The 12,347-nt window shown below is 30.6% G+C and overlaps 1 protein-coding gene across 10 annotated transcripts in view; it reads left to right on the forward strand.

Moving 5' to 3' along the window:
- Window positions 1-12,347, forward strand: part of LOC139495020 (voltage-dependent calcium channel subunit alpha-2/delta-2-like) — a 49,646-nt gene that overhangs the window by 32,223 nt on the left and 5,076 nt on the right. For all 10 annotated transcript variants that reach the window (XM_071283167.1, XM_071283177.1, XM_071283184.1 and 7 more), the window contains 14 exons: window positions 2,301-2,358; window positions 2,649-2,743; window positions 3,262-3,349; window positions 4,024-4,080; window positions 4,588-4,697; window positions 5,913-6,154; window positions 6,739-6,809; window positions 7,359-7,434; window positions 8,268-8,329; window positions 8,979-9,005; window positions 9,572-9,600; window positions 10,489-10,603; window positions 11,395-11,534; window positions 12,145-12,221. In XM_071283167.1, the coding sequence (XP_071139268.1) occupies window positions 2,301-2,358; window positions 2,649-2,743; window positions 3,262-3,349; window positions 4,024-4,080; window positions 4,588-4,697; window positions 5,913-6,154; window positions 6,739-6,809; window positions 7,359-7,434; window positions 8,268-8,329; window positions 8,979-9,005; window positions 9,572-9,600; window positions 10,489-10,603; window positions 11,395-11,534; window positions 12,145-12,221 (1,247 nt within the window). The remainder of the gene's footprint in view (window positions 1-2,300; window positions 2,359-2,648; window positions 2,744-3,261; window positions 3,350-4,023; window positions 4,081-4,587; window positions 4,698-5,912; window positions 6,155-6,738; window positions 6,810-7,358; window positions 7,435-8,267; window positions 8,330-8,978; window positions 9,006-9,571; window positions 9,601-10,488; window positions 10,604-11,394; window positions 11,535-12,144; window positions 12,222-12,347) is intronic.

Genomic DNA, 12,347 nt, shown 5'->3' on the forward strand with positions numbered 1-12,347 from the left:
TTGATTTCGGGAGTTTTGGTCCCAACATTTTAGGAATTAGGGGCCAAAAAGGGCCCAAATAAGCATTTTCTTGGTTTTCGCACTATAACTTTAGTTTAAGTTAATAGAAATCTATGAAATTTTGACACAAGGTTTATGACCACAAAAGAACGGTTGGGATTGATTTTGGGAGTTTTGGTTTCAACAGTTTAGGAATTAGGGGCCAAAAAAGGGCCCAAATAAGCATTATTCTTGGTTTTCGCACAATAACTTTAGTTTAAGTAAATAGAAATCAATGAAATTTAAAAACAATGTTAATGACTACAAAAGGAAGGTTGGTATTGATTTTGGGAGTTTAGGTCCCAACAGTTTAGGAATTAGGCGCCAAAAAGGGACCCAAATAAGCATTTTTCTTGGTTTTCGCACCATAACGTTAGTATAAGTTAATAGAAATCTATGAAATTTAAACACAAGGTTTATGACCATAAAAGGAAGGTTGGTATTGATTTTGGGAGTTTTGGTCCCAACAGAATAAGGGGCCCAAAGGGTCCAAATTAAACTTTGTTTGATTTCATCAAAAATTGAATAAATGGGGTTCTTTGATATACCAAATCTAACTGTGTATGTAGATTCTTCATTTTTGGTCCTGTTTTCAAATTGGTCTACACTTAAGTCCAAAGGGTCCAAAATTAAACTTAGTCTGATTTTAACAAAAATTAAAATCTTGGGGTTCTTTGATATGCTGAATCCAAAAATGTACTTAGATTTTTTATTATGGGCCCAGTTTTCAAGTTGGTCCAAATCAGGATCTAAAATTATTATATTAAGTATTGTGCAATAGCAAGTCTTTTCAATTGCACAGTATTGCGCAATGGCAAGAAATATCTAATTGCACCATATTGTGAAATAGCAAATTTTTTTTTAATTAGAGTTATCTTTCTTTGTCCAGAATAGTAAGCAAGAAATATCTTATTGCAAAATATTGTGCAATAGCAAGATTTTTTTTTAAATAGGGGTTATCTTTCTTTGTCCAGAATCAACTTAAATCTTTGTTATATACAATATACAATGTATATTCCTTTTTTACTACCAACTGATAAATTAAAATAATCTTTACCTTTCAGTGATAACAAGCAGTTTTTTTACATCTTAATATTTTATGATGTATTTAAATGAGTAGTTATTCTTGCAAACTCCATTAGAAATTTTAATTGAGATTAGTTTTGGAATAAGGGAAAGGGGGATGTGATTAAAAAAATTGGGTTCAATTTTTCTCATTTGAAATTTCATAAATAAAAAAGAAAATTTCTTCAAACATTTTTTTGAGAGGATTAATATTCAACAGCATAGTGAATTGCTCTAAGAGAAAACAAAAATTTTAAGTTCATTAGAACACATTCATTCTGTGTCAGAAACCTATGCTGTGTCAACTATTTAATTTCCTTATCTTATCTAAAATGTTTTTAGATAATGTATGTTGGACATTTGCCAGACATGACTATGATGTCATTTTCTATTTTTATTTGCCAATAACTTTATGTAAATAACTTCATTGAAATTTGCCAATATAAAAATGTTGCTGATGAAGTTTTTTTTATTGTTTTATACAATAAACAATGTATATTCACTTTTACTACCAACCAATCTTTACCATTCAGTGATAACAAGCACTTTATTTTACATTTTAATATTTTATGATGTATTTAAAAGAGTAGTTATTGTTGCAAACTCCATTAGAAATTTGAATTGATATCAGTTTTGGAAAAAGGGAAACGGGGATGTGAAAAAAAGGGGGGGGGGGGTTTAAATTTTTCTCATTTCAGATTTCATAAATAAAAAGAAAATTTCTTCAAACATTTTTTTGAGAGGATTAATATTCAACAGCATAGTGAATTGCTCAAAGGCAAAAAAAAAATTTTAAGTTCATTAGACCACATTCGTTCTGTGTCAGAAACCTATGCTGTGTCATGATCAACTATTTAATTTTAGATTTAAAAAGTTTGAAGAAGAAATCTTTAATTGATTTGTAAAATCTTGACATTTGTTTTGTGTAAAAAAACCCATGTAATGTCAAAAATTTGATCACAATCCAAATTCAGAGCTGTATCACGCTTGAATGTTTTGTCCATACTTGCCCCAACTGTTCAGGGTTCGACCTCTGCGGTCGTATAAAGCTGCGCCCTGCGGAGCACCTGGTTAAATGTTGAAAGACTTACTTTTGGAAGAACTTTATAGAATTTCCTAGCAAATAGGACATGGTTTTGTTTACAGAGCCAAAGATCAACTTCATATTGGATTTAATGACTATCTTTAATTTTCAGTTAAGAGTGGGACTCCTTTTATAGAAGATAATAAGAGTATAGTGTTGGTAGCTCCTTGGTAAGTCTTAAGCATGACAAATCTTACAATTAGACAAACATTTTATTATATATTGAGTCAGTTCTTATTATCCAATTTACTTTGTTTTTGATCATATATAATTTAAAGTCCTATCAAAGATTAAACAGGGCGATTTGGAATGTCAAATGAATTTTATGCTATATATTTTAACAATATTATTAGTAAATTCCCTTCAGAATTACCAAGATAGGTGATATCTAGGAAAATACTCCAAGCATATTTCTTAACCATCACTGGATTTGTATCCTTTTATTTTCATTGATTTGCAGGAAGTATGTGAAGAATGGGTCGTTAGCCAGCAATCTTTCAGATATTTATAGTTCTTACAAGAAATGGGAGAAGTCAGGCAAAGATGATGGTTTCTGTAAGTAGATGGTCATCTTATTATGGACCCGTTATAACTACAAAGATTATGTTTTACCTTTGAAATTAATATTTTGATTAGACTGGCTATAAAATTGTTTGGGACAGGTATTCTGGTTAACCTTTTCTTTTCATCTTGGACCATCACATGATATTTTTCTCACATTTTACCAAGGAAAAACAAATTTGGGCCTACTAAAACTTGGTAGCAAGCTTCATGTGAGCACTTGTATGAAATTCTTGTCATATTTTTCTCAACAGGAAGTACGAATCAATCTTCATATGAGCATGTGATACTGTTTTTACTTTCATTGCTAATCAACATTCTATTTAACAAATACTTTTTGCTGGGTTATAATTAATGAGCAATCACAGTTCAACTTGTTTTCTGCAATTTTTTTTTGTATACATTTCTTACAAACTTGTATTTCATATTTCTCTTCACCTTTTAATAGATAAATATATAATTTCATTTTATTAGTTATGTGCATGTATAACTGTGTATTTTTTTTTCTCCAGGGGACAATGAGAAGTTATTAACATTACACATGGATCTAGAAAAAACTGAACATATGCATGAATTTTTCAATCAGTTTATGCTTAATAGGTAACATACTTTATATACATATTTAAGACTTTGACAGCACAATAAAATCATTTGTTTAGATAAAATCTTCAATTGTAAAAAATTACTGTATATTTATAAACCATATATTTAGCATTCCATTCATAAGTTTCTTAACTAAAAATTCTCCAGCATACATTTGTGACCTAATCTATCCATTCTCATTCCTGTGGATCAGAATCAAATGCTTTTGCAGAAGAAATCTGGCTTGGAAAAAAACCCCAAACAGAAGATTTAGGTTAGGGGGGAAAAACTTGATTTTGGGGTAAAATTTTTAAAAATATGATTTCTTTTACCTTGTGAATGAATTCTTTAAGACCATTGTGCAGTTTGGTAAGCATAGGAAGGATATGTCAACTTTCAATTGAGAATTGAATGCATTTTTTTGTAATTTTACTTGGGGAAAAGTAGTTGACAGAGACACATGCAATAGGCAACAGTAGGTTTAACCTTTATATCAAATCTGTTGAGTTAAACCAATGCCATAGCATGATTCTATACTTTTAAATGACAATTGCCTGACATTTGGAAAACCCGTAAACCTATATCAACTTTTGTGAACTCTTGTATTTTTTTCTTACATAAAAAGTCATATAGACTTGCTCCTAATTTTCATGAATTATGCTATGTGAACTTCTGTGTTCTTTATTTTGCAGGACAGAGGCTATATTTGTGGCCACATATGGAGGTCTGACCAGAATTGTTCCCACTGGGTGAGTATGTGCAAATAAAATTTAGTTATTGATGTTCTATACAGATGGTATACAGGGGTAGTCATAGAAAATTGAATATGTTCCATGGGCATGTATTTTCATTTAAAAAGATATTTTCTTTGTCTTCTTTATAAGTTGCCTTGGGAAGGACCTATGCGTGTTATAGTAAAATAATCCCTATCTTTTTCTGTAATATTTGGAAAAGAAATGATTGTTTAAAGTTGAAACATATGTTTGTTCATCCATATTGATATTTTATTCTTGGAAAACAATAAATTATTAACTGTTTATATGTATTCCATATCATTTAGAAAATATCACTGCTGCTTTCTCATTATTGTAGCTGTTAAAACAAAAAAGTGATCCCAAGTAGAGAGCTGAGAATATATTTTGTTTTGTATATGAAATATGAACAGGGATATTAAATTAAATGAAATAAATATGCAATGCAATCATGTTTGATGCCTTAAATTGGTACATGAGTCATTAGTTAATGTATTTTTGTAGATCAAAATACAAAGAAAAAATAGAAAAAGACCGAGATACATGGAAGGCATCATATTTTAAGAGGGCTCTAGATTATGATGGACTTGTATTCAGTGCTCCTTATACTCTCAGTAAGTTTTTAATAAGTTGCAGTTTTCATTGATTATACAAAGAACCTATTTAACCATGGAAAAGTGAAAAGCATAGATAATTTTCCCTATAAAAGTCTTATATTGTATTTATCAATTAAGTCCAACTGTACTGATCCTATGCAGAATCCTTCTTGTATTCTAATGGCAATTGTTGTTTTGGAGTTTATGTTGTGAAAAGGACATCACTTGTGAGTCATTACATTTAGTTAAGTACACTGAAGTTATTTTCTATAATGGTCAATTTAATCAAGATATAAACAACTTGATTTTGAATTAACAATAATTCTTATATCATTTGCATATCTATAAATACTTGAATTGGATTGGTCAATTAGAATTTTTCTCTTGGTTTACACTTCGATAAACCATGTTTCCGAAACTACTTTCGTAATCTATTCATGCGCGATACACGTTCTTGCAGGATACTGGGATTTTCAGCAAATTGAGATTATAAAACAATTGCATAACAGTTGTCTGTATTCTAATGCATATATAACAAAACAAAGAAATAAAATAGATGCACTAAAGCTTCGAAAATGTATAAAAATAATATTTAAATAAAGTTCCGCGAAATTTCATGAAGGATTTGGCGAATTTACGTCAGGGCAAAACACGACGTCAAACGAATGAAAATTTTCAAGGGACATATTATTTCGTTACGTGTACGCTTCAAATTCGGATAATATCTAATTTAAATGAAGTTTGTGAGGTAGGTGCTATTTCATTTTAGATTTTGTTGCATTTATCGGACATTGATGGTTTTTAGAAAGTCAAGATGGCAGCGTGCTCCTTAGTTACGACATGCAAATGTGCTTTTGATGCATGGTAAATATAGTAGCCATCAAACAAATAATGTAAATTAATAATGGCGTATGTTTGGCTGAAGAATTATAAGGATTAAACACATTTTTTCTAGAGGTTATTGATGTGTAAACCGGGTCTCTTACTCACAAACTTGACATAAAAGTCCTTTGGACTTTTATTCAGTTTGTGAGTTAATCGCCCCGGTTTACACATCAATAACCTCTATAAAAAATGTGTTTAATCCTATAATATTCCTGTTAACAAGAAGCTGTCCAGTAGCTATTCAAAGTAATCTTTAAAAAAAAAGTTCTTTGTAGAATGAATATTTTCATATGCCAAATTTTATTCTTAAAAATCTCTTTTGGCACTAAAACTAATACACTTTTACAGAGGAAAGAACAGAGAATGATACAGAACCTATTCCTGATATAATGATAACTAAAAGTGTGACTGTAACAGCATATAACTACAAACCTGCTGTCATTGGATCATTTGTCAAACATGAGAAGATTGTAGAGATATTAGGAACAGAGACGGATCAGAATTGTGGAGTAGACTCCAGTATTGATTGCTATTTACTTGATGATGGGGCTTTCCTGATTTCTAGTAACAGGGAAGAACACTTTGATGAGGTATTATTATTTTTATTTGAAACTCCTTATAAATTTAGCAGCTTATAAATAATCTATTTTGATTTTTTGATTTTGTTATTTTTGATTTTTTTTCTTGCTACAGTGTAAATTATAAGTTTTATAGTCTACGCCCGGAGAATAGTCTTCAATAATTGAAGGATCGCTATAAACTTAAAGAAGAAGGCCCTGCAGACTTTCAGAAGTTATTTGATAGCAATTACTCTGTCAATATGTACATGTTCAGCATTTTTATTTTTGGGCAAGCTTGCTTATATGAATTGTTAAATTGTTTATACATTGTTGTAAGTGCAGACATAAGTTTACATTAAGTAAGAAGTTGTTTGAATGTGTTGTTCAAGAGTTAAAGGATTTGAAAAAATCCTGAAATAATCTCCCACTTGTTTTTAAAGAGTTTCTGACTTTTATTTCCAGAATTTTAGGATTTTGATTTAGGCATTAGCCATCTGAGGAAAAAGTTGGAATTTGTTTTTCTGTATTTTATTGATAAATTGACTTATTTTTTGGCATTGTTACTTTATACTGACATCATAATGAAAAATTATGTACATCTAACAATTTTTCAGGTTGGAAGATTTTTTGGGAAAGTAGATCCTCTGTTAATGCACGAGCTGTACAATATTTCAGTGTACCAAAGGTTAGTTATTGTGGATTCATTATTATTCATTGGATACCAATTTTCATGGGTTTCGTGTGTACAGGTAAACCATGAATTCAAACATTCAACGAATAACATATTTTCAATAAGCTTTGTATACACAGATTGTCAAAACCAAGAAATCAAATTTCCACAAAAATGAAAGTTTTCAGCGTTTCCACTAAAATTGATACCGACGAAAATAAATGAATCCACAGTTATTGTAACATTGTTAGGAACAGTTTGATTTTCTAATCAGGCAATAAGTTCTCATGCTTTTTGAAAGAAAATACTTCCCTCAGTAAATATTAAAAATCATATGCATTCATATTCTATCAAGTCTTTATTTCTTAAAGTTGTATTCTGAAATTTTATTATAAACTAAAGTCGTAATCTAATTTTTAATGATGTACATTTTTATGAGGAAAAAAGAAATAAAAAATGACATTTCCAATGTTAATGGTTTAGTTGTAGAATTTTTATGATGATTTTATAACGGAAAAAGTAAGCAAAAAGTATTGTATTTTCTCTTCATAAATTTTTCCACAGGTTAGAAGATTTTGATTACCAGGCCACATGCTCATTAAATGACAGCATAACAAGCAGTGCTATTCGACTACGAATTGTAAGTACTTGTCAAGTTAAAAAAAATACTGTCAGATGAGAACTGTTTATGTGTTTATGGAACCTATAATACCTGAGTTTTGAATACCATAATAATAAATTTTGACAAAATAGTTTGTAGATTAAAAATAGGAGTGATTGCCCTTGATAAATAAACTCATCACAGATACACAGATTGAAAATGTGAATTTGAGCCAAAGTGTGTTTCATCTACAAAAGCATCATCAGTGACACTTGATTAAAAACAGTTAAAAAGGCCAAATAAATTAGGATATGTTAAACCTCTTTTGTGTCTTGGGCTAAAACTGAAGAAGATATAGAGAAACTAAAAACAAAAAATATGATCAGGAATACAAGATGAACAGAAAAGAGATTCTTGTCATGAATGTAGTCTACAATGTGGCAGAGTTTCAGTTGTAGAAGATGTAGACCTAGACGAGTGACACAAGTGCTTTAGAGCGTATAAGATTGAGAATGGAAATGGGTAATATGTCAAAGAGACAACAACCAGAACAAAGGGCAGATAACAGCTGAAGGCATCAATAGGTCTTCAATGCAACCATAAAATTCTACACCCTAAGATGGTCCTCAGCTGGCTAAATAAAAATGTGTACTAGTTCAGTGAAAATTGACGTCATACTAAACTCCAAAACATATAAATGAACTAAAACCAAAAAAACATACAAGACTAACAAAGGCCAGAGGCTCCTGACTTGGGACAGGGGCAAACATGTGGCAGGGTTAAACATATTTTTTTGAGATCTCAATAGTTAATTATGAATTTAGTCAGATGCTTTTGATTTATTATGACAGTAATTTATAATTATTTTACAGCCATCCATAAACATATTGTTTGAGTTACTGACAGTCAACTGGTGGTCATCTATTTGGACTTGGTAAATATTCTTCAAAATTATTTGAATAAATATTAAATGTACATAAAAAATTGCAGCTCAACCTCTGTAAAATTGTGATTTATTATTCAAGTAAAAAAACTCCTATATTAGTGGAACTGGGTACCATGACTATACTAGTGGAACTGGGTACCATGACATTGTATAAATGTGAAGAAAGTAGTGTTGAACTTAGTCAAATAATTATTAATTTACCACTTCACCTAGTTTGATACGATATTTTCTTTGAGGTATTGGCATATTTAAGAGTTCAGCTTTTGAGAGTGGAAATTTATTTCCAGGTAATTTTATAATGGAAACCTTGAAATGACAAGAATAACAGCAAAATATACAAGTGGCTTGAAAAACTCTTTGGAACCTTTTATATTATTACACATAGAATAACCATCTTCTACACTTACAACTGTTTCAAATGAAATATTGCGGTAAAAACCATTAATTTCTTCTTTGTCAAATGTATAAACCAACAATGCAATTTGACTTCACCACTGTAGTATAAAAGGGAATCTTATGTACTTGTTGGAAATTTTTTTCTATACTGTACACACATTGTTATCCCTTATTTACTAAGCGACAGGAACATTTTTCTCTGCATAGCAATCTTGTAACAGATTTCATCTTTCTGTTTTAGGTGGGTGTCAAACTTGAGTTTTTACAGGTATGTTGCTGTTATACAGTCTGTAATAAATTTTTGAAAAATAGGTTAAATTTTTTATTTTTTTTTGCTAATTGTAGTTTTTAATGAATTTTTGAAATTGCAAAGATCACTTTTACAGAAATACCTCCAAAAATGTGAATATTGTGAGACAAGGCTCTATGTTGAAGGCCGTACTTTGACCTATAAAGATTAAATTGAGAATAGAAATGGGGAATATGTCAAAGAGACAACAACCCAACCAAAGAGCAGACAACAGCCGAAGACTGTCAAAGGGTCTTCAACACACCAAGAAATTCCCGCATCCAGAGGTGGTCCTCAGCTGGCCCCTAAATAAAATTTTGAAACTAGTTCAGTAAAAATGGATGTTACACTAAACAGCAAAACATATAAATGAAATAAAATTTAAAAGCTTACAAAACTAACAAAGGCCAAAGGCTCCTGACTTTGGGACAGGCACAAAAATGTGGCAAGTTAAACATGTTTTGTGAGATCTCAACCCTCCTCTTATACATCTGTTATGGAAAAAAATATCATATAATGCATTAGTTAATATGTTTCTTTTTCAGCTGGTTGAATGCTCCAGTTGTAGAGACAGGTAAGTTAAACACTATACTTATTTACTACCGTATTTTCCCTGATAATAAAACTCACCCCTAAAAAAGGCGCATGGTCGTTTTTTGGAGGAAGAAGAGTTTTTTTTCCTTAATTAAAGTCATAGTATTTTCTCAATTTCATCTTATGTTGTCAAAGACTGACAATCATCTAAATTTTCATTTAAGGGCAGTAATTCATTTAACATTGTAATGTTAGTTGAATATCTATATACCATATTTATTCTAATAAACGCCCGGTTCAAAAGGAGGGCGTCAATTAGAAAAATGAATTTCATACCTTACTTCATTGACCTTTACCTGAATTTTGTTGAAACAGACTATAGTAACATACACGTGCTTCTTATTGTCTCCATAATCTATAAATAGCGTTTATCGGTAATGTGACCTCATCAAATAATTTGTTAAACTTTTCAAATGAACAAGCGTGCAATAACAATAACATTTGATGTATAAATTTATTCAATATTAGTTTAGAAATGCATGCCTGTTTATAACGTTGAACTTTAATAGCGTACTGTGTAACTGACAGATCTATTTTTGGAACTTGTATACACTGTGTTGTATTATCGGAGTGGATTAAAACATGGGCATTATTGATTTTTCGTTTCATGTTTCTGAGTGACCGGGTCGATGTTTTTGCAATATTGTAATGTGTAAGTTTCAATTTTATTTTTTTAACTACAAAATGGGGGCGTTTATTAAAAGTCAAAAGTTCTGAACGCCCGATTTTCGGTAGGGGGGCGTTAATTAGAAGGGGGCTTTAAATAGAATAAATACGCTAGATCATGATGTATTTAGGTATGTTTTCTGCTTGAAGTTAGAAAAGAGCTATGTAGATAAGTTGAAAGGATTTTTTTACTTTCTTTCAGCCAATGCACCAGAAGTTAATAAAAACTGTATAAAAAGACAAGCTCAGTATTATATACCTACAGATTTCAGTGAAATAGAGGGTGTAATTGAATGTATTAATGTTAACTGTACAAGGTAGAGTATAACATGGATTTTTTATTTTTCTCTTTTCCAAGTAATGTTAATATGAAAAAAAGATGATGATAAAAATTAAGCTGTTAACTTAATAACACAAGTAAAGTTTTTAATGCATTGATAGTATTGACCAGATATCTGATGTCAAAATGGACAAAAAACTGAAGCTTAATATTTCATCAAGTAGAGGACCAGGATGCTTCATACCTTGAATATAGATGCCTTATGATACAAATTTTTTTATTTGTCATATATCTATTATCCTTGAACTTATTTCCATGTTTAATCAACCCCCTAACAAAGTTGTGTGACTTTCTCACTCATGAACCTTGACCTCATTTCATGATTAAGTTTTTTTGATAAGATATTTTCTGAGATGCTATAACTAGGAGGTCAACTTATTTGGCGTATGGAATGATTGTAAGGTGTAATGTTCATCTGACATGTAATATCTGACCTTGACCTCATTTTCTTGGTTCATTGGTGAATGTTAAAAAAAATATGGTATAGTCTGTTTCTCAGATACTTTAAGCAATGATATCTAAAGTATGGAATGGTTGTAAGGAGTGCATGTCTGTCTGGCAGGGTTTATCTGACCTTAACATGATTTTCAAGGTTCATTGGTTAATTTGATTTACGATAGCTATTAAAAAAGTTTTGAGGTGCAATGAACTCTGCAGTCCTAACTGTGCTTCCAACATTTCACTGTTAATCATTTGTCAATAGTTTGTGATTGGATTTTCCTCATTATTGAATAGTATCTTTATGTTTGTTTTCCATATTTATTTTAGGAATTATAAAGCTATAAAACTTAACAACAGTAAACTAAAGAGCAACTTGATGTTTGTGATGGTTGATGCCAAATGTGATGGTTGTTTAGAAGAGAAGAGCGGTGACATAGATCTTCTACAAGAACCAAAAGTTTTTGAAAGTAAGTGGCTAGCAATAATGGGTTATATCTGTTGTAACATTTCAATAGTAAGGGAAATAATCTTTGTGTGTGTATTTATGCCCCATTTATGGGCATTATGTTTTCTGGTCTGTGCGTCCATCCGTCCCTCTGTACTGCTTCTGGTTAAAGTTTTTGGTAGAGGTAGTTTTTGATGAAGTTGAAGTCCAATCAACTTAAAACTTAGTAAACATGTGCTCTATGATATGATCTTTCTAATGTTAATGCCAAATTAGAGATTTTATCCCATTTTCACAGTCCACTGAACATAGAAAATGATAGTGCGGATGGGGCATCTGTGTACTTGGGACATATTCTTGTTCTTAATGAAAGTGTATTTTGTTGCACACTTTTACTATAATCATAACATTTAACATGAAACAAATCATTTAAGAGGCTTTTTAAAAAAATATATTTTGCCCCTGAAGTTGAAATAGATTTTGGTCAATTGGTATTTCCAAGAATATTATTAATTGTAATAAGTTACTTTAAAAAATTAAAATGTGTAAATATTATGTTGTGTTGTATTATAACTGTAAATAAACAAGGTATCATATTCAATCTAGACAATTCAGATCTTTTATTTTGACAGAGGAAAGTGAGCATTTTTGTAATAAACAGGCAAGATACAGAAGGGTGACAGAGCCATGTTATGATTATCATGAAAAGGTTTGTATATGCATATTAAAGCTACATATTTAAAAAATGATGATAATTTTTCAATAGGGTTTTCCAGTTGAAATCAGGTTGTTGATTGGGTTAAAAAGCAGTTGTGTGGGCCAATGGGAAGATCCT

Source organism: Mytilus edulis, chromosome 1 (assembly GCF_963676685.1).
Source record: "Mytilus edulis chromosome 1, xbMytEdul2.2, whole genome shotgun sequence".
In the NCBI taxonomy this organism is placed as follows: Eukaryota; Metazoa; Mollusca; class Bivalvia; order Mytilida; family Mytilidae; genus Mytilus; species Mytilus edulis.